Here is a 22,108-nt window from a genome sequence, read left to right as displayed (position 1 = left end):
AGCAAAAATGATCTCATCTTTTGGACTTTTCATTTCTTGTCCTAAAACAGAGCACTAATCTGTTTATTTTTAATTTACACATTCTACATTGATTAAAAAAGAAAATCAAATGTGTTTTTAAAAGTAGTATTATTTTATACAGAAATAAATTATTTATAATTCAGATTAGAATAAAGTTAAAGTTAATAAACATTTTAAGGAAACAAATATATTGATCTAAAATATAGCAAATTAATTTTAAATTCATTCAGGTTACCAAACATATCTCAAGGTCTTTTGAATAAAGTGTGGCAGTCTTTCATTATCAACTGTTGTTGTGGACTATATACTGGAGAAGTATTTGTTCTCCATTTGAGTGAGATGTTCTTATGTGGCTAATTGAGCAAAGTGCTTCCATATATTTTATTATTAGTAGTATTAGTTCAAGAATAAAATAAAAATATCGGATTGATATCGGTATCGGCAAATAGCCAAAGCTGCGGCATCGGTATCGTATCGGAAGTGAAAAAGTGGTATCGGGACATCCCTAGTAGTTACTATGTCTGATTTCAAAGAAATTGATGGCAAAATTTTGGAAGAAACCGTACAGCACCTTAAAACATCAACATGCGCCCTTGACACACTTCCCACATCTTTTTTCAAAAGTGTGTTAAACAGTTTAGAAGCAGATCTTTTAGAAGTGGTAAGTGCCTCACTTCTCTCTGGGAGTTTTCCAAACTCCCTGAAAACTGCAGTTGTCAAGCCCCTCCTGAAAAAGAGCAATCTGGATAAGACCATATTAAGCAACTATAGACCGATCTCAAATCTTCCTTTCATAGGCAAGATCATTGAAAAAGTTGTCTTAAATCAGCTGAACAAATTCTTAAGCTCGAATGGATACTTTGACAATTTTCAATCTGGTTTCCGACCGCACCACAGCACAGAGACAGCGCTCATAAAGATAATAAACGATATTCGCTTAAATACTGATTCAGGAAAATTATCAGTGCTGGTACTACTCGACCTCAGTGCTGCATTTGACACTGTCGATCATAACATACTTCTTGACAGGCTGGAAAACTGGGTGGGGCTTTCTGGGATAGTCCTAAAATGGTTCAGGTCATACTTAGATGGGAGAGGTTATTATGTGAGTATAGGAGACCATAAGTCTGAGTGGACATCCATGACATGCGGAGTCCCTCAAGGCTCAATTCTTGCGCCACTCTTGTTCAACCTGTATATGCTCCCAATGAGCCAAATAATGAGAAAGAACCAAATTGCTTACCACAGCTATGCCGACGACACACAGATCTACTTAGCCCTTTCGCCTAACGATTACAGCCCCATTGACTCCCTGTGCCGATGCATTGACGAAGTCAACAGTTGGATGTGTCAAAACTTTCTTCAATTAAACAAAGACAAAACTGAAGTCATTGCGTTTGGAAACAAAGATGAAGTTCTCAAGGTGAACACATACCTTCACTCTAGGGGTCAAACAACTAAAAATCAAGTCAGGAATCTTGGTGTGACACTAGAGTCAGACCTTAGTTTCAGTAGTCATGTCAAAGCAATAACTAAATCAGCATACTATCATCTAAAAAATATTGCAAGAATTAGATGCTTTGTTTCCAGACAAGACTTAGAGAAACTTGTGCATGCTTTCATCACCAGCAGGGTGGATTATTGTAATGGACTCCTCACTGGCCTTCCCAAAAAGACCATAAGACAGTTGCAGCTCATACAGAACGCTGCCGCCAGGATTCTGAGCAGAACCAGAAAATATGAACATATCACACCAGTCCTCAGGTCTTTACACTGGCTCCCAGTTACATTTAGGATTGATTTTAAAGTATTATTACTGGTATATAAATCATTCAATGGCCTAGGACCTCAATACATTGCAGATATGCTCACTGAATATAAACCCAACAGATCACTCAGATCATTAGGATCATATCAGCTAGAAATACCAAGGGTTCACTCTAAGCATGGCGAGTCCGCTTTTAGCTATTATGCCAGCCGCAGCTGGAACCAGCTTCCAGAAGAGATCAGATGTGCTCCTACAGTAGTCACATTCAAATCCAGACTCAAAACACTTCTGTTTAGCTATGCATTTACTGAATGAGCACTGTGCCGCTGTTCGTCCGACTGTTTGTACTGTACTGTATTTTATTTTATTTTTCTAAACTGTTTTAATTATTCTTATTTCTTTTAATTATTTTAATTTCTCCTATGTAAAGCACTTTGAATTGCCATTGTGTATGAAATGTGCTATATAAATAAACTTGCCTTGCCTAATGTAATCGTTTGGTTTTAGCCAGGTTTCTGTCAAACACAGCACATCTAGATTATAGTCTGTAATCATATCATTAACAATAAGTGCTTTTGAAGTAAGGGATCGAATATTCAGCAACCCGAGCTTTATCATTTGTTCATCAGTATTATATCTGTTTTTTATTTGATGAACATCAATTAAATTTTTACCCTTGAATGGGTTTAGGAGTTTTTTTGTATGTCCTAATTTGGGGAACAGACACAGTCTCTATATGATGATATCTAGGTGAAAGAGGCTCTTTGTGATGGGATTTATCTGACCTTGGTGACGTGAGACAGCTAGCAGACGGTCGGTTTAGCCAGTCTGTCTGCTTCCTGACCTGAGGCCCAGATTGTCAAGTTTGAGCTCTAAGACTATGTGCCATATTACTAGAGAGAAGAGCAGCACCATCCCAGGAGGGATGAATACCATCTCTTTTCAACAGGTCAGGTCTGCCCCAAAAACTTTCTATATTATTTCATCACACCCTCTGGGCACTACGAATACCGGGTTATGCCTTTTTGCCTGTCCAACGCTCCAGCGGTATTCCAGGGCTACATGAATGAGGTATTTTGGGAGTTCCTCAATCGATTTGTGGTGGTATACATCGATGACATCCTCATTTACTCCCGAGACCTCTCTGAACATCGACACCACATCACACAGGTCCTTGAGAAACTGCGAGCTCACCAACTTTATCTCAAAACTGGAGAAGTGCGAGTTCCACACCACCTCTGTTCAGTTCCTGGGATATATCATCGACCAACACGGTACAATCTCTGTTCTACTTACCTGCGATACTCATCTTCAGTCTGTGTTCCTGTTTACCATCTGCCATCACCGCTGATCTCCTTCATCTTCCGTTCTCCAGCCTGGTCACCTCCATCTGCAAAAGACATTCTGTTATTTCTCCAGCTGAGTTCATTATTCAATTCCACATTGCCTATATCAACTCAATTATACATCTGATGGTTCCGTGCTTCTGTTCCAAATAAATTACTGTTTATTCTAATCACCTGTTTGATTCATCTCTAAACCTGACACCCTGCTTCAACAAATTTCTAACTTCTAGCTTGAAGAGAATGACTTACAGTCATAAAACCAACTGTAAAATGTTCAAGTAGGTGTCAGGCATGATGCAAACTTTTCAGATAGGCCTAGTTGATATTAAAATAAATATGAGAACATACAGTAGACCTACTGAAAAATAGCAATATTTACACATGATTTGACAGTTTATTTGATTAAATATCAAAAATCTAAAAGGTGTGCGTCATGCCCAAAATAAAATGGACCGAAAATTGCATGTCGAATATTATGGGTTGTATTTTTAAACGGAATGAATATTTTGGAAGTGAAATCTGAAAGGTGAATATGGATTGTTGGATTTTTGTTAATGAAAACGTGTGTGAAATGTTTTAAATTGAAATATTCACAGCTTAAATATACAACCATGTTGAATTTCAGTCCATAAAAATGCAAGCTTTGTGCAATTCAAAAAGTGCAATTCAACAAGCTTTTTTGTTTAAAAAACATTTGTCATTTATTTTACTTCCATACACAAATGTTATATTACCATGTGAACAATTAATATGGATGAGGTGTAGATGGATACACTGTGCAGAAACATCTACACCAGTAGTGAAGAATCAGTGTTCCAACAGTGTGCACTTACAAACTTTAAACACACAACTTGCATCTGACAAACTTACCTGTGTCCTTGGTCGGTGCCATGATTGAAGCACACCGGTGCACGACAGTGGGGTTGGCACAGTTTTCAGCCCCATGGTGCAGTAATGAGCCGTTTGAAACAGAAGTGCTACCACATGGTTGCATAAAGCCATTCCAGCAGCACACGAGCAGGAGCATCCATTTAATTCCACAGGTTTAACGGCATGCAGCACAATTTAGAAATGGAGAACACAAGTTTGGATGTTTAGGCAATACAGTAAGAAGCATTTACTTGACACTAGGAACATTACTGTGAAACTAGTTTGAACAAAATTAAGGCAACAGCAGCAGGACAACAAAAAAGGTACATCTGCAACAGCAGAAGAACTGAACAAATGCACCTGAACCTGTGTAACGTTAGGTCTGAAACCATACTCTATTCACTACACATTACAAGTGTGGTGTATTTTGGTACTGTAGCACTGTCTGGATCCAAACTGAAAATCTGATGAAATCCATCAGGGATCAGAAAGATTAGGCTACTATCTACATGATGTCCTGTTGATAAAAGACTACAGGAAACCGGTAAAGCAAATTGATGAGTAGGGACTAGAGCATGATTTCGGACTCCTGACAATGTAACCTGCAGTGTATGTGGCTCTTCATTCTTTCGCATAGAACGGTAGCAGCTCGCCTGCACTACCACTTCCTCACTCACTAAATCTGACACTGCAGTAAAAAGGGGAAATATTATCACATCATACTGAAAAAGGATTCAATATTTAATGTTAACCACATACAACTTAACCTTAACCTGTGATTCTTAAACAGCCACAATGGCATTTCGGAACATTAATGTAGCCAAAGTGACCATCCAAACTTCGCGCCATTAACGTTAGCTAGAGCCATTTGGGCTCCTCAGGCAAAAGTTTAATAATCACTGACACTGACATACCCAAGTGAAAGCCAAAATATCTTAATAGCATTAATAATCAGTCACATTGTTCTAACTATTCAATAGGATACCTTTTTTTGACTGTATTTGAACCTGTCACGGTTCATGAATTCACTGTCTTCTTCTTGTCTCGTGTCATTGTTGTTGTATGTGTGTGTGTGTGTGGGCGTGGTCCGGATCGTCACCGCTGATTAGTGGTGACAGCTGTAGCTCACTAACGGCGCCAGCTGGAGCTGATCAACGCGCCTTCTTATCCGATTGTTAAGTCTGACGTCACGCGTGACGTTTAGCCTTTTCCGGGTCCAAGCGCTCCTCTCGTCCAGAAATAACAATGGTGGAACCTGTAAATTTATTTACGATCACGTCCTTCTTAGTGAGGCACCCTTGGCGGTCAAAAAGGGTTTAAATTCCTTTAACACCAACAGAGTGGTTAGTGTAGCTCATCACTCAGGTGGCATAATTAAGGGTAGAGTCATCAATGAAAAAGAAGATTTACGAGGTTGAAGTGAGTTAGCTCGGGACACGGGACACAGCACTGCGGCATTGTAAAAACACTCAATAATAACCAAAACACTAGCGAAAGCGGTAGGTAGGTAGAGAGGACCTGGACTTTGGACCCGGAAAGAGTATTATTGGAGAGTGGTTACGTCACGACTTAACAACCGAATACTCACGTTCTCTGTCCTCTCATTGTCAGATCGTTGTGAAGTCTCCTCGTGTTGTATCCTGTTCCTGTTTGGCGTTCTCCGTTGTTCTTCAGTCTGGCGTGTTCGTGAGTCGGTGTTCCCGTTGGTGTTGCTGTGTGTTCCTCGCTCCTGTTCTGGATTTACTTCATTTGTTTCATTCACGGACATCACCATTCACCACCGTCATCTTCTGTGTCGCCCATCGAGGTCCCTGCGCCACTCAACTGCCACCGTGTTTGTTCTGTGTTTAATCTGACTTTGAGAATTCTAAATAAACACTTTTACTTGCATTATTGCTTCCTCGCTTTGAGTACGAATATGACAGAACCTATCTAACAAGCTGACGATTAGCTTATTAAACATAACAAGCTAGCAATCAGCGAGAACTCGCCAACAGAATTCGAGCCACTTACCTCTATAATTAAAGATACAATTCTCGTAGAAGAACTTGTATCCTTTCTCCAGCTTGGAAGATTTTACCTCGGAGTGTTCATTCACGAGTCGCACCACATCGTCTTGACCAACTTTTGGGAGATGCGAGAGCGAAGTAGTCCAGCGATAACAGGCAGCCTATGGCAAGCCGTTTTAACATTTAATCATTTAAACCGACTAGTCTCTATTTTCATGCTACTAGTACTTATTTTTTAGATACTAGTATCTATTCCATTAAGTACTAGTACTTATTCATTAGCTACTAGTACTTATTCTTTAGGTACTAGTGCCTATTCTTTAGATACTAGTGCTTATTCTTTAGGTACTAGTACTTATTCAATAGATACTAGTACTTATTCATTAGATACTAGTACTTATTCATTAGATACTAGTACCTATTAAATAGATACTAGTACTTATTCATTAGATACTAGTACTTATTCATTAGATACTAGTTCTTTTTTATTAGATACTAGTACTTATTCATTAGTTACTAGTACTTATTATTAGATACTAGTACTTATTCATTAGATACTAGTACCTATTAAATAGATACTAGTACTTATTCATTAGATACTAGTACTTATTCCAATAGTGACTAGTAACTATTCTTTTGTTACTAGTAACAAATACATTTTTTTGCCATTGACTTCTATGGGGATCTGTCATTCAGATATCAACTATTCAGTTCTGACTAGTATGTATTCCAATTGTGACTAGTACATATATATTAGATACTAGTAGTTATTTATTAGGTACTAGTACTTATTTTTTAGATACTAGTAACTATTACTAGATACTAGTATGTATTCAATAAACACTAGTACTAAGTCATTAGATACTAGTACCTATTAAATAGATACTAGTACCGATTAAATAGATACTAGTACTTATTCAATAGATACTAGTACTTATTCATTAGATACTAGTACTTATTCATTAGATACTAGTACCTATTAATTAGATACTAGTACTTATAAATTAGCTACTAGTACTTATTCAATAGATACTAGTAACTATTTATTAGATACTAGTATTTATTCCAAATGTTACTAGTAAGATTTTTTATTTTACTAGTAAGATTTTTAATTGAACTATCCAGTGGCATTTCTGACTAGTCATAACATAAGACGAGTAAAAAAGCAGTTGTGACTAGTAAAATAAAAAATCTTACTAGTAACATTCGGAATAAATACTAGTATCTAATAAATAGGTACTAGTATCTATTGAATAAGTACTAGTAGCTAATTTATAAGTACTAGTATCTAATTAATAGGTACTAGTATCTAATGAATAAGTACTAGTATCTAATGAATAAGTACTAGTATCTATTGAATAAGTACTAGTATCTACTGAATAAGTACTAGTATCTAATGAATAAGTACTAGTATCTAATGAATAAGTACTAGTATCTAATGAATAAGTACTAGTATCTATTGAATAAGTACTAGTATCTAATGAATAAGTACTAGTATCTAATGAATAAGTACTAGTATCTATTGAATAAGTACTAGTATCTATTGAATAAGTACTAGTATCTAATGAATAAGTACTAGTATCTACTGAATAAGTACTAGTATCTACTGAATAAGTACTAGTATCTAATGAATAAGTACTAGTATCTATTAAATAAGTACTAGTATCTAATGAATAAGTACTAGTATCTATTTAATCGGTACTAGTATCTATTTAATAGGTACTAGTATCTAATGACTTAGTACTAGTGTTTATTGAATACATACTAGTATCTAGTAATAGTTACTAGTATCTAAAAAATAAGTACTAGTACCTAATAAATAACTACTAGTATCTAATATATATGTACTAGTCACAATTGGAATACATACTAGTCAGAACTGAATAGTTGATATCTGAATGACAGATCCCCATAGAAGTCAATGGCAAAAAAAATTATTTGTTACTAGTAACAAAAGAATACTTACTAGTCACTATTGGAATAAGTACTAGTATCTAATGAATAAGTACTAGTATCTATTTAATAGGTACTAGTATCTAATGAATAAGTACTAGTATCTAATAATAAGTACTAGTAACTAATGAATAAGTACTAGTATCTAATAAATAAGAACTAGTATCTAATGAATAAGTACTAGTATCTAATGAATAAGTACTAGTATCTAATGAATAAGTACTAGTATCTAATGAATAAGTACTAGTATCTATTGAATAAGTACTAGTATCTAATGAATAAGTACTAGTATCTAATAAATAAGAACTAGTATCTAATGAATAAGTACTAGTATTTAATGAATAAGTACTAGTATCCAATGAATAAGTACTAGTATCTAATGAATAGGTACTAGTATCTAATGAATAAGTACTAGTATCTATTGAATAAGTACTAGTATCTAATGAATAAGTACTAGTATCTAATAAATAAGAACTAGTATCTAATGAATAAGTACTAGTATCTATTGAATAAGTACTAGTATCTAATGAATAAGTACTAGTATCTAATGAATAAGTACTAGTATCTAATGAATAAGTACTAGTATCTATTGAATAAGTACTAGTACCTAAAGAATAAGCACTAGTATCTAAAGAATAGGCACTAGTACCTAAAGAATAAGCACTAGTAGCTAATGAATAAGTACTAGTACTTAATGGAATAGATACTAGTATCTAAAAAATAAGTACTAGTAGCATGAAAATAGAGACTAGTCGGTTTAAATGATTAAATGTTAAAACGGCTTGCCATAGGCAGCCATGGTGAACGCAATAACCGGAAGACGCAGTACACTGCTTCACGGCTACTTCCGGCGTTCTATTGTTTTGTGATAATATGGCAAGCCGTTTTAACATTTAATGATTTAAACCGACTAGTCTCTATTTTCATGCTACTAGTACTTATTTTTTAGATACTAGTATCTATTCCATTAAGTACTAGTACTTATTCATTAGCTACTAGTGCTTATTCTTTAGGTACTAGTTCCTATTCTTTAGATACTAGTGCTTATTCTTTAGGTACTAGTACCTATTAAATAGATTCATTAGATACTAGAACTTATTCATTAGATACTAGTACTTATTCATTAGATACTAGTACCTATTAAATAGATTCATTAGATACTAGTACTTATTCATTAGATACTAGTTCTTATTTATTAGATACTAGTACTTATTCATTAGTTACTAGTACTTATTATTAGATACTAGTACTTATTCATTAGATACTAGTACCTATTAAATAGATACTAGTACTTATTCATTAGATACTAGTACTTATTCCAATAGTGACTAGTAACTATTCTTTTGTTACTAGTAACAAATAAAAAAATGTGCCATTGACTTCTATGGGGATCTGTCATTCAGATATCAACTATTCAGTTCTGACTAGTATGTATTCCAATTGTGACTAGTACATATATATTAGATACTAGTAGTTATTTATTAGGTACTAGTTCTTATTTATTAGATACTAGTACTTATTCATTAGTTACTAGTTCTTATTATTAGATACTAGTACTTATTCATTAGATACTAGTACCTATTAAATAGATACTAGTACTTATTCATTAGATACTAGTACCTATTAAATAGATACTAGTACTTATTCATTAGATACTAGTACTTATTCAGTAGATACTAGTACTTATTCATTAGATACTAGTACTTATTCATTAGATACTAGTACTTATTCAACAGATACTAGTACTTATTATTAGATACTAGTACTTATTCATTAGATACTAGTACCTATTAAATAGATACTAGTACTTATTCATTAGATACTAGTACCTATTAAATAGATACTAGTACTTATTCATTAGATACTAGTACCTATTAAATAGATACTAGTACTTATTCATTAGATACTAGTACTTATTCCAACAGTGACTAGTAACTATTATTTTGTTACTAGTAACAAATACAAATTTTTGCCATTGACTTCTATGGGGATCTGTCATTCAGATATCAACTATTCAGTTCTGACTAGTATGTATTCCAATTGTGACTAGTACATATATATTAGATACTAGTAGTTATTTATTAGGTACTAGTACTTATTTTTTAGATACTAGTACCTATTACTAGATACTAGTATGTATTCAATAAATACTAGTACTAAGTCATTAGATACTAGTACCTCTTAAATAGATACTAGATACTAGTACTTATCCATTAGATACTAGTACTTATTCAATAGATACTAGTACTTATTCATTAGATACTAGTACTTATAAATTAGCTACTAGTACTTATTCAATAGATACTAGTAACTATTTATTAGATACTAGTATTTATTCCAAATGTTACTAGTAAGATTTTTTATTTTACTAGTAAGATTTTTAATTGAACTATCCAGTGGCCGTTCTGACTAGTCATAACATAAGACGAGTAAAAAAGCAGTTGTGACTAGTAAAATAAAAAATCTTACTAGTAACATTTGGAATAAATACTAGTATCTAATAAATAGTTACTAGTATCTATTCAATAAGTACTAGTAGCTAATTTATAAGTACTAGTATCTAATTAATAGGTACTAGTATCTAATGAATAAGTACTAGTATCTAATGAATAAGTACTAGTATCTATTGAATAAGTACTAGTATCTAATGAATAAGTACTAGTATCTATTTAATAGGTACTAGTATCTATTTAAGAGGTACTAGTATCTAATGACTTAGTACTAGTATTTATTGAATACATACTAGTATCTACTAATAGGTACTAGTATCTAAAAAATAAGTACTAGTACCTAATAAATAACTACTAGTATCTAATATATATGTACTAGTCACAATTGGAATACATACTAGTCAGAACTGAATAGTTGATATCTGAATGACAGATCCCCATAGAAGTCAATAGCAAACATTTTTATTTGTTACTAGTAACAAAAGAATAGTTACTAGTCACTATTGGAATAAGTACTAGTATCTAATGAATAAGTACTAGTATCTATTTAATAGGTACTAGTATCTAATGAATAAGTACTAGTATCTAATAATAAGTACTAGTAACTAATGAATAAGTACTAGTATCTAATAAATAAGAACTAGTATCTAATGAATAAGTACTAGTATCTAATGAATAAGTACTAGTATCTATTGAATAAGTACTAGTATCTAATGAATAAGTACTAGTATCTAATAAATAAGAACTAGTATCTAATGAATAAGTACTAGTATCTAATGAATAAGTACTAGTATCTAATGAATAAGTACTAGTATATATTGAATAAGTACTAGTATCTAATGAATAAGTACTAGTATCTAATGAATAAGTACTAGTATCTAATGAATAAGTACTAGTATCTAATGAATAAGTACTAGTATCTAATGAATAAGAACTAGTATCTAATGAATAAGTACTAGTATCTAATGAATAAGTACTAGTATCTAATGAATAAGTACTAGTATCTAATGAATAAGAACTAGTATCTAATGAATAAGTACTAGTATCTAATGAATAAGTACTAGTATCTAATGAATAAGTACTAGTATCTATTGAATAAGTACTAGTACCTAAAGAATAAGCACTAGTATCTAAAGAATAGGCACTAGTACCTAAAGAATAAGCACTAGTAGCTAATGAATAAGTACTAGTACTTAATGGAATAGATACTAGTATCTAAAAAATAAGTACTAGTAGCATGAAAATAGAGACTAGTCGGTTTAAATGATTAAATGTTAAAACGGCTTGCCATACGTGGACAGGCTCTGAGTTTCTGTCAGGTTGGTGTTGGACTTCTGGCTTCGGGTCAAGTCTCGATCTCAGAGCTCTCAGCAAGTATGTTATTTCCTATCCAAAACAAAGAGTATATGAACAAGTCAACTCATGAATGTTTTTTTAGAGCTAGAACAGAATTGAATTCTGTTTGGTTTACTGATTCTGTTATTTTCCTGTTTACTACAGGACTGCCGCTTTAAAACAATCTGTATAGTATCAAGCGCTATATAAATGAAGGTGATTTGACTATAACAAGAACATTACAATGAACACAAATTTGAAAATCTCACTACAAATAATCCAGAATTTAATCCTACTCTGCCTGTTACACTTCCTCACACCTGAAACTGATCGAGTGAATCTCCTCAACTTCTCCAATCTAGTTTAGTGTACCATCATGGATGTTCATGGAACCATGGATGTTGAAATATCTGCTTTAAACAGGGGCGTTTAGATGGATCCCGGTCTAGACACTGTCTAATCAGATCCCTGCAGTCTGTACACATTTTAATAAGGAGAGAACTGGTTAGTAATGACCATGTGACCTGGCATTTTTGAAAACAGCTCTCGCTATACGTTGAGCTATATATAAAAATTCTGACACACTACAACCTTTTACTTTCTGTACAAATCGTTTGCTTTATGTGTGTGTATCAATGTTATCATCATTATTCACTCACATTCGGATAAGTTGGGGTTTTCAAATGTAACTTCGGCTTGTGTGATTTCCGTTGCACTATTAAAAGGAAGACATTTGTTCGACAACTCGTACAGCAACACTCCTAGAGACCAGACATTTGCTGGGACGGCGTGGAATCGAGGTTCTGTCAAGATTTCAGGTGGGCAGTATCCCGGAGCTCCTGTAAGAAAGACATTTGCACATTGTTGAGCTTTTTTTTTAAAGCATCATCAAATAATTAGTAAGTCCTTCAGGTTTCCACACTCCCAAAATGCTCACCCCTGTATGTGTTGCTCTCGTAGCCTTCACTACTAAATAGCTGACCGCAGCCAAAGTCTATCAGCTTGAGCTCGTATTTCATCAACAGGAAATTCAGCGCATGAATGTCACTATGGAAAACACCATGTTCGTGGCAGACTCTCACTGCCATCACAGCCTGTACCATGATGGCCTTTGAAAACAAGTCAGACCAAGGTCTACGAGAAATTGCGTCCTTCAAGGTCTCGCAGGGTTCCGGATACTCCATAACCAGAGTGAATTTTCTAGGATGTTCAAACCAGTCGTATAGTTGTATGATGAGGGGGCTTATGGGTTCTCGCCTCATCATCAGCATCAGCGCCACTTCTGTAACGAGAGGTTCGGGATACCCAGGCTAGAGAGAAGAAGCAGACAGAAGGTTAGCTGGGTAAAAATCTGAAGAAAACATTATTTTGAAATGTTCTATTCTTTGATCTTTTTAGATGCGTTCAAAAGAGCCTTTTCAGCTCAAAGTTATTTGGTGCCTCTTGGCTTATTTGTTAATCACATTTATACCTAATGCTTCCTACGGGTGTATTAACTACAGTAATCTGCACTTAAACAACTCAACACACATTCAGGTTTTGGCCAACTTACAATATTAAGATAGCAATCGTTGTCAATCTTGCTTATCCGCTTGATGGCAACCTGCACAAAAAAAAGACCCAGTTTCAATAACAGTAACAGTATTCAAGCATCTGGCCTTGTACTAAGTATTAAACCATCTGTAAATTGTTTTAAATGTGTTTTGATGCATGCAAGAGCAAAATGTTTGTACAATTCAGTAAGATTGACCTTTTTGCCATCAAATTTGCGTGTTCCATGGAACACCTTGCCAAATCCTCCGGATCCAATTTTCTTTTCCACGTTATAGAGAGACTCAAAGGACTCTGAAAAACAAACAGAAAAATATGAGACAATTATTAGCTTGCTAGATTCATTGTTTTATTTTAAAAATATCAGTGCTGGTCGAGCAACAGTAAATGTGAGCGGACATGTTAAAAACTTGACTCAGTTATGCATGAAATAGCTAAATCTCTATCTGTAGACTTTGCACTGCCCAGCCTTATTTCAATCTCACCTGTTGAGCTCTTGTTCACTGGAGAAGCCTCCACGGCACCCTGAGCAGTTCGGCCAGTTGATGTCTCTGTTGGCTCGACAGGAACTTGACCCGGCAGCGGAGAACACAGAAACTCTTCGAGGCTGTCAGAACTGGACAAAACCTCTTCTTCATCAGGGAGGAACCAAGCAAAAACTGACGTGAAGTCCGAAGAAGAACATGTGGAAACAGTTGTCCAGAGGCCTGAGGATGGAACATTTCAGACATCAAAAACTGTTTTTGTTTTATTTATTTTTTTATAATATTAATTATCAATGTCAGTGGTCACAGCAAATTGTTACTTTGGTCCCTTTAAGACATTCTATAAGTCTATAAGTAACATTGCACCTACATGTCGACTAACTCTCATTAGAGTATTAGTAGAGTATTAGTAGAGGGTTAGAATAAGTTGACATGTAGTTGAAAAGTTACTTATAGTCAGTAGAGTGTCTGTTGCTAGATCCATTGTTTTATTTAAAAAATGTCAGCGCTGGTCGAGAAAATAATATTATAATGGGGGAAATATTTTTAATATTCTGTAAAAACAAGCCTTATTTTGAGTGGAAAACAAGATAATACTGTTTAAAATAATGTTGGAGAAATAATGATTTACCACTATTTGGCTTGACGCCGGAGTGATCTGGAGCAGGTGACGATGGTTCAGGAGCTGGATCTGCTGGAGGAATAAAAGGCTCCACAACAGTATGTTCTGTAACTTTTTCTGAAATGAAGAAAAAACAAATGAAAAAAACTATTAGACCCATCTCTGACGTCAAATTAAGCAATGATATAATGACATAACTTACATTTTACTATTCAAATCTTATCTGTAATGTTACAAATCTAAAGTAATGGGAATTGCTCACGCTATCCACCCGACTTCTGCTTAATGCCTGCATAAATGTCCCAACATATTATTTCACAATATTAATAGTCATTTTATTTCACTATTATCACGATTACGAGGGTGGAGCCTGGTGATTCCAATTCAACGATAAAGTTATTTTTCTTATTTTATCTGATCTTTTATTAAAAACAAAACATACATTTCCAGGCTTCATTTGGCTTTCATTTCATTTGGCTCACTTTACTGAACATGAAGAGAAAATTAGCGTGGACTCATGGTGCATGAACATACACAATGTCTGATTCCTGGACCAATTATGCCTACTGTAAATATACAAATATGTATTTTTTAAAATAAAATTTAAAAAAATTAAAAAATAAAATATAGCACAGAAATATATCAAATAGAAATAAAATTATCCATTTAAAGAATCTTAAAAGACTTCAATCTTTTGATTTCTGATCTGGTGCAAATCAGCTACAAGAAGTTACTTTACGTGATGTCAGAGGATCAGAATTATAGCCTAGTAGAAAAGTAGAAAATAACAGATGGCAGAAATCTATCTATAAATTACAGAAACGTCTGTGTGTCTGTCTGTCTGTCTGTGTGTGTGTGTGAAAATGTAAAATTTTCTGGTTGCTAGACTCCAGTTGCTACTGTTAAAAGCAAATATCTTGTGGTTCATTTTCGTGTGTTTGTTTCTGGTTCAATAGATGGGGACAAGAAAAGAACAATTACTAAAAATGCACACAAAAACTGATTTTGCACCTGCGCCGTTTACTTCTGTATATTATATCTATTTATAAATTACGGGAACGTCGTTCTGTCTGTGTGTGTGTGTGTGTGTGTGTGTGTGTGTGTGTGTGTGTTTTATTCGCATATCTCTCGAACCGTTATTCCTATGGATTTCAAACTTGACAGGTGTCTCGCTACGGGCATGAGTAAAGTGCAGTGCCAAGTTTGACATTGTTTGGATTAGAAATGCAAAAAATATGGGTAAATATATATCGGTAAAAGAAGCACACACTGGCTTTTGCCGCTCTAGCCACTCTGGCTTTTGACCCTCACAGAGAGGGTCGAAGAAAGCAGTGGAGCTTAAGTAGCTTGGAGTTCCCTGTGTAGCCTGCTCCCTGAATCGTGTAGTTCAATGTTCCACATTTATTGTATGTCATTATGTCAGTATCAGTATTTGCTTTCAACCATGCACAAATAAAAATGTCACTGAACTTTTGCTGTGCAATTGTAACAATGAGCACTCAAACACACCAAACCAACAATTACTAAAAACACACACAAAAAATGATTTTGCACACAAAAACTTTTGCACGGGCATTTTGCACTAGTCTGTCTGTTATTCGCATATCTCTCGAACCGTTAGTCCGATGGATTTCAAACTTGACAGGTGTCTCGCTACGGGCACGAGTAAGTGCAGTGCCAAGTTTGACGTTGTTGATTAGAAATGCTAAAGATATCGGTAAATATATCTGTCAAAGAAGCCCCAAGAAGGTTGTGGTTTAAAAAGAAACATTCTGATATGTCAGCTACACTGTTTACTTCTGAATATTATATTTTATTCACGGCCATCATTTGTAGTAACCTAGCCTGCTCCCTGAATTCAATGCGTTCACAGTCTCTTTCACGGGCACCAAACCAACAATTACTAAAAACACACACAAAAACAGATTTTGCATGGGCATTTTGCACTAGTATCATGAAACAAAGGTAATAATGACTCACTGTCATCCAGATCACAACTGGAGGGCTCTGGCACAGGCGGCAGTTTAGGAGCGACAGGATCTGCATGCTGTGTTTTCTTAATCTGGGATGGACCTGGCACACATAGATCTTCACAGACCTGTCCTGGCAGGCACATCATCATGTCATGATCCACAGGATTTGTGTCCGGCGTTTGCTCCATCTTGGAGGGACCTGGCATAAAAGAAGATGTGTATTTATCTCAAAATATCTTAAAGAACAGTTGAGTATTGCAATAAGGGACATATAATCATCACTCATCTTAAAATGGTGTGATTTTCAGCAGTTTTGAAAGGATGACCACAAAGCTTGTCTCGTATTTATTGAAAATGTTCTTAGTTTTTTGTTATGTCACACCATAAGAAACACTTACAGTACAGTTTAGTAAAACATTTTTTTTTTTTAAATTGACCAAGTTAGTGATGTTTCTCAAATATCAGACTTCACTACATAAATATGTTTTTTTGTGTTTAATTTTTTGTGTGTTTACTGCATATTTGAGGAGCCAACAGGAGTAGAGAAGAAAAAATGAAGACTAACACCAGAAACATCAGGCTGAAATGGCCATGAATCAGGGTGGTTATAACTGGAGACTCACCATCTATGTCTGGATGAACCTGTGATTCCTGCTCAGCCACAAAAGGATGCACTTTGGTTTTGGTTTGGAAGGACTGTTTCAGAGCCTTCCATCCTCTCTTGAACATGTTCTTCCCTTTTGCCTGTTTTTCTGCAAACAACAAATATTGATTAGAAACGTCTGTTTTATTAGCACAGATTACAGCTCAATGATTCACTAGTTCATGTTCCAAGAACACTAGAGAAATGGGCTAGTTGCATATGGCCGCCATTTAGATTTCCGATCTAGCGAGTTTGTGCAGACACCAGTGCAGAGAGACTACTATAAATATACAAATATGTAAATATCGCAAATTTTAAAAATAAAATATAGCACAGAAATAATAGAAATATAAATATCCATTTAAAGAATCTTAAAAGACTTCAATCTTTTGATTTCAAGCTTCACTCATCTTAAAATGGTGTGATTTTCAGCAGTTTTGAAAGGATGACAACAAAGCCTGTCTCGTATTTATTGAAAATGTTCTTGGTTTTTTGTTATGTCACACCATAAGAAACATTTACAGTACAGTTTAGTAAAAATGTTTTTAAAAAACTGACCAAGTTAGTGATGTTTCTCAAATATCAGACTTTACTACATAAATATGTTTTTTTGTGTGTTTATTTATTTTTTTACTGCATATTTGAGGAGTCAACAGGAGTAGAGAAGGAAAAATGAAGACTAACACCAGAAACATCAGGCTGAAATGGCCATGAATCAGGGTGGTTATAACTGGAGACTCACCATCTGTGTCTGGATGAACCTGTGATTCCTGCTCAGCCACAAAAGGATGCACTTTGGTTTTGGTTTGGAAGGACTGTTTCAGAGTCTTCCATCCTCTCTTGAACATGTTCTTCCCTTTTGCCTGTTTTTCTGCAAACAACAAATATTGATTAGAAACGTCTGTTTTATTAGCACAGATTACAGCTCAATGATTCACTAGTTCATGTTCCAAGAACACTAGAGAAATGGGCTAGTTGCATATGGCCGCCATGTTGGGATTTCCGATCTAACAAATTTGTGGAGATGCAAAAAATCTTTAAAAAATGTTGAAGGACAGCATAATTTTGTCTATTTAACTGAACATGACTTTAAAGTCCTGACTTGTATTATCTTAGAGCTATTTCCATATGGACATTTCTTTGTTGTGTCACAGTTTGAGTCACAGTTTTTCCTGGCAGATTAAAGGATATTTTGCGATTGTAACTGTAGGCTCGCGCTCGGTCGGCCCAAAGTCCGGCATCCGACCAGCGCGGAAGGTCTCTTCGTGTTACTGTCTTTTCTCGAGGCAACGTATTTTTTGATTAAATGCAATACATTTTCTCATTTGTATTTTCTCGTTATTTCATCTGACTCAATAAATGAAAAGGTTTTAATGATATCTGTGCATCATTAAATGTGAGCGAATGTTTGACTATTCCTTTTAACTCTTTAATGAAAATAATGTCAAAGTCAGTCAGAATAATCAAATGTAACAATTTATTATGTCAGGTAAATGTATCATGCCAATTTCATAATCAATTCAAAGATAATCGATACAAAACATCAAATGCTCTGGATTAAAGAGAAGAGATGCAAACCCAACGTTATACATGAAGCTGAGAGTCTTACTCTTCAGGCTAATCTGAAGTACAGAAAGGCCCCGAACCCTTTGCTACATTCCATTATATAGACAGAACCTCTTTCACATGGAAACATGTGCTAACAATGGAAATTTGCATTCAGAGGTTACACTTTTTGGGGGTAGGAGACCATTTGCCAGGAGACCACCTTTCTTATGTGCCAGTAATCCCTAAACTCTTAAAAACCTTATTACCTTTTGTTTTACTTATTTGGAAATTAGGCATTTGTACCAGTCGCACTTATGACATTTCAAATGATACTAAATATGTATAATACTCGATGATAATCATTCACATTAAACTATATATTTTCTTGGGTGAATTCAGGTGATCTGAGTATGAGAGAGAGGGGGTGAGGGATGAGGGAATGAAATGTAGATTAGGATGCCTCGGAGGTGAGACTTTTAATGGTGAGTTCAAATGGTAATTTCCAGCAAAATCCTATCAATACAATTATAGTGTATAGTGAGGCGGTTGTTATAGCAAAATAACAGCCCCTTCAGGCTGATTCAGGCGCTATAACAACCGCCTCGCCAGTCGCCATACATTACCCCGGCCTTACTTAAGTATGTGTTAGTTCTGAATGATGTATATTAACTCAGTACCTGTTGGGTGGTCCTCCAAAGGGACTCTCAGGTCCAGTGGGCAGTTTGGAGACATGATATGATATCAGATTGACACTGTCTCTGCCTGTTGTTTACAGTTGTAGACTGCGTTTGTACTCTTCGTCCGCTAGTGACTCTACTGAACTACTGTTATGATCACCTGAACTGAAGATTCCGTCAAAGTAACTCAATTTATATTGTATATATATTAAATGACACCGTATTCTGTCAGATTCTGAATCTCAACGAGCTGCGTAGACTCTATTTGACTGATTCTGATAATCGCTGCTGACCTGAACAACTCAGTGACGTCATAGGGTTCTCGCGCTGCCTGTGACGCCACAGCTGCTGCTTTTTTGGAAAAAAATAAATGTAATAATTTACTCGCCCTCATATAGTTCCAAACCTGTAAGACTTTCAGTCATCTTAAGAAAAGAAATTCAGATATTTTAAACTAAATCAGAGAGATGTATGGGAAGCCCTTTTAACATTTTAACACTATAGTTTGACTATCCGGAATTAACATTGTAGATATCAACAACGTCTTTCTGACTAGTCGTAATTACATTTTGGATAGTTGGAATTGTCATTCAAGACATCTGTAACGTAATTGTGACTAGTCGAAACGACAGATAGAGATATCTGTAATTCAATTTTGACTAGGCAGAATGAAAGTTAAAGATATCTCAAACGTCATTATGACTAGTGAAAATTATTGTGCATGACCTTGCTCTATTTTAGATATCCATAAAAACGTAATTTCCACTCCCCGCCATAATCAAAGAAGAAGTGGGTTAATTTCCTTATCTCTAGCTATGACTGGCTCTCTCAACAGACATTTACGTCGATGGTCTGACGTTATAATTTATTTTTATGTTTGCATAGATAAAGTATACATTCATTATTATACATAATTAATGTATGCATAATATATACATTATTATTATTTATTTATGTATTTACTTACTTACATTTTTCATGTTAATGTAAATGACAAATATGACACAACAGGATTTTGGTGGCTTTTAATCTGTCAATTATCATTAAATTGCATATATGAGCTATAAAAACCTGATCAATGAAATATACATTCATACCTGATGTATGAAATATGATACTCAAAACACTCATTACAAGAGCTCCAGAACGTCCGTTGGGTCCTTACGATACTCAAATAGTGTAGGAAAACAGTATAACCATTTTGCAGGCAGTCAGTTAGCTTTGTTTACTTCCGGAATGACAAGGTAAACAGCTAGCAGACTCCCGGCAAAAACACAAACCATGAAACGATCTTTTACCTAACTGAAGGCTAGTAACTAAGAAATAAAAAGCCTGTTCCAGTTGCATCATGTTAAAACAAAATATATATCCTCACACAAATGAATTATGTTTAGCAACAATTCTTTATATTTATTGATTTACTGTAGGCTATGTATCCATGTGCTTATTTATGCAGTCATTAATGTATTGGTCTTACACCACTGTTCTGTCCACTGGTCACGGCAATAAATACTATATTTTTGCAATTCCACAAGTCTCTCCATTTCCAGTGTAGCCTACTGGCCTATTCATATAGGGCCAGAGCACCGATGGGGTGAGGACCCTCTAGGAATTGCTCTGTTTATTATTATTAACTATATGCAATTTCAGTGCATGTATAAGAATTGGTATGCTGATATAAATTACAAAAAAAATACTTTTTCTTTTTGTAGGGAGAAAAGGCCGACCAGCCATTGATGTTACCAGAGAACACATTGAATTTCTGCTGAAGCAAGGCCATACAATTGCAAAAACTGCTGAAATACTGGGATGCTCCTCATCATTTCTGTACAAGAAGTCAAAGTTGATGGGTATACCTGTTAGAAGTATGCTGTCTGCAATAGATGATGGTGAACTAGAACAACATGTGAGGCAACTTCAGAGCCAATATCCTAATTCTGGAAATGAGGTAATTGGTGGTCTTTATCTTTAGGCTGTATTTAATTCACATTTGTGTGCCATTGTTTTGTGAATCTCATGTCAATTTAGAAACCTTTCAAAAATCTGTTTCAGATGATAAGAGCCCTGTTGCGCACACAGGGTGTGCTTGTTACTCGGTCCAGGGTGCGTGAGATGTTGACACGGGTGAATCCTACTGCTGCTGCAAGGAGATGGAGCCGGACAGTTGCTTCTCGTTACGCGTTCCTGGAACAGATTCGGACAGTTCTTGCTCTTTAGTCGCTCTCTCTGCCATGCAAGACTTTACTAAGATGTTCTTTAAATTATAGAGCTGTAATTACCAATCATAAAAGCTACAGAAACACCTCACACAGAACAGAACAGACACATTTTGATTACATAATCTTTTCCACATCTAAGATTTTTCTGGATTGTTCTATATGAACAAACAAACAAACAGAAGAATGTCTCGGAGAACATAAATAGTTTGACTCTTAGGTTCAGGATCAAATGAACTATTTTATAGGGTTCTTTTGAAATGACATATTCTTGGTGTGACTTTTAGGTCTTAAGGGTTCTTGTGCATTAAAGTAAACGTGATGATCTATAGGTTCTTTATGCACCAGTACATCCATGGAACATCAGGCTCTAAAAAGTCTGGAAGTACTCATTTTAAGAGAGGAAATACTCGCTGTTGTTGAAGAAATAAAATGCAGCTACCTTGTGTGTGCTCGTACCAACAGATCTTCGGAAACTTTCGTCTGAAGTCCAGTGTTGTTTCTTAGCTGGTCTCCTCCCCTTCTCTCATCTCCTCCACTCACTCACTCACTCACTCTCTCCATAGACTCCCACGTTTGGGAAAAACGGTCCAAGAAGGAATGTGAGCTCGGTTAGAGGAGGAGTTTCCTTTACAGCTCCA

The 22,108-nt window shown here is 35.1% G+C and overlaps 2 protein-coding genes across 4 annotated transcripts in view; one reads left to right on the top strand and one right to left on the bottom strand.

Annotated features, from left to right (window-relative positions):
* The window catches only part of LOC309487883 (coiled-coil domain-containing protein 30), a 62,370-nt gene that overhangs the window by 23,990 nt on the left and 16,272 nt on the right, over window positions 1-22,108 (top strand). The gene's annotated exons all lie outside the window — the stretch shown is intronic.
* LOC309487916 (serine/threonine-protein kinase pim-2-like) lies at window positions 37-21,899 on the bottom strand. 3 transcript variants are annotated; one of them, XM_082155892.1, is made up of 13 exons: window positions 21,108-21,899; window positions 17,769-17,897; window positions 17,007-17,135; window positions 16,391-16,582; window positions 14,420-14,527; window positions 13,789-14,010; window positions 13,503-13,597; window positions 13,305-13,355; window positions 12,690-13,062; window positions 12,412-12,591; window positions 12,073-12,227; window positions 11,711-11,803; window positions 37-6,175 (listed from the first exon to the last, which is right to left on the bottom strand). In XM_082155892.1, exons 2-11 carry the CDS (start codon window positions 17,872-17,874, stop codon window positions 12,127-12,129), a joined length of 1,557 nt encoding a protein of 518 aa, XP_082012018.1. In that variant the 5' UTR covers window positions 17,875-17,897; window positions 21,108-21,899; the 3' UTR covers window positions 37-6,175; window positions 11,711-11,803; window positions 12,073-12,126. The 3 variants fall into 3 exon arrangements, with proteins under 3 accessions (XP_082012018.1, XP_082012019.1, XP_082012020.1); XM_082155893.1 differs by lacking the exons at window positions 37-6,175; window positions 12,073-12,227; window positions 21,108-21,899 and having other exon boundaries at window positions 11,512-11,803; window positions 17,769-17,890; XM_082155894.1 differs by lacking the exons at window positions 37-6,175; window positions 11,711-11,803; window positions 17,007-17,135; window positions 21,108-21,899 and having other exon boundaries at window positions 12,101-12,227; window positions 17,769-17,886.

The sequence above is a fragment of the Leuciscus leuciscus genome (genome assembly GCF_965113295.1).
Source record: "Leuciscus leuciscus genome assembly, chromosome: 23".
Lineage (NCBI taxonomy): Eukaryota > Metazoa > Chordata > Actinopteri > Cypriniformes > Leuciscidae > Leuciscus > Leuciscus leuciscus.
Note: the sequence above shows the minus strand (reverse complement) of the source record. Positions and strands in the feature narration are given on the sequence as shown.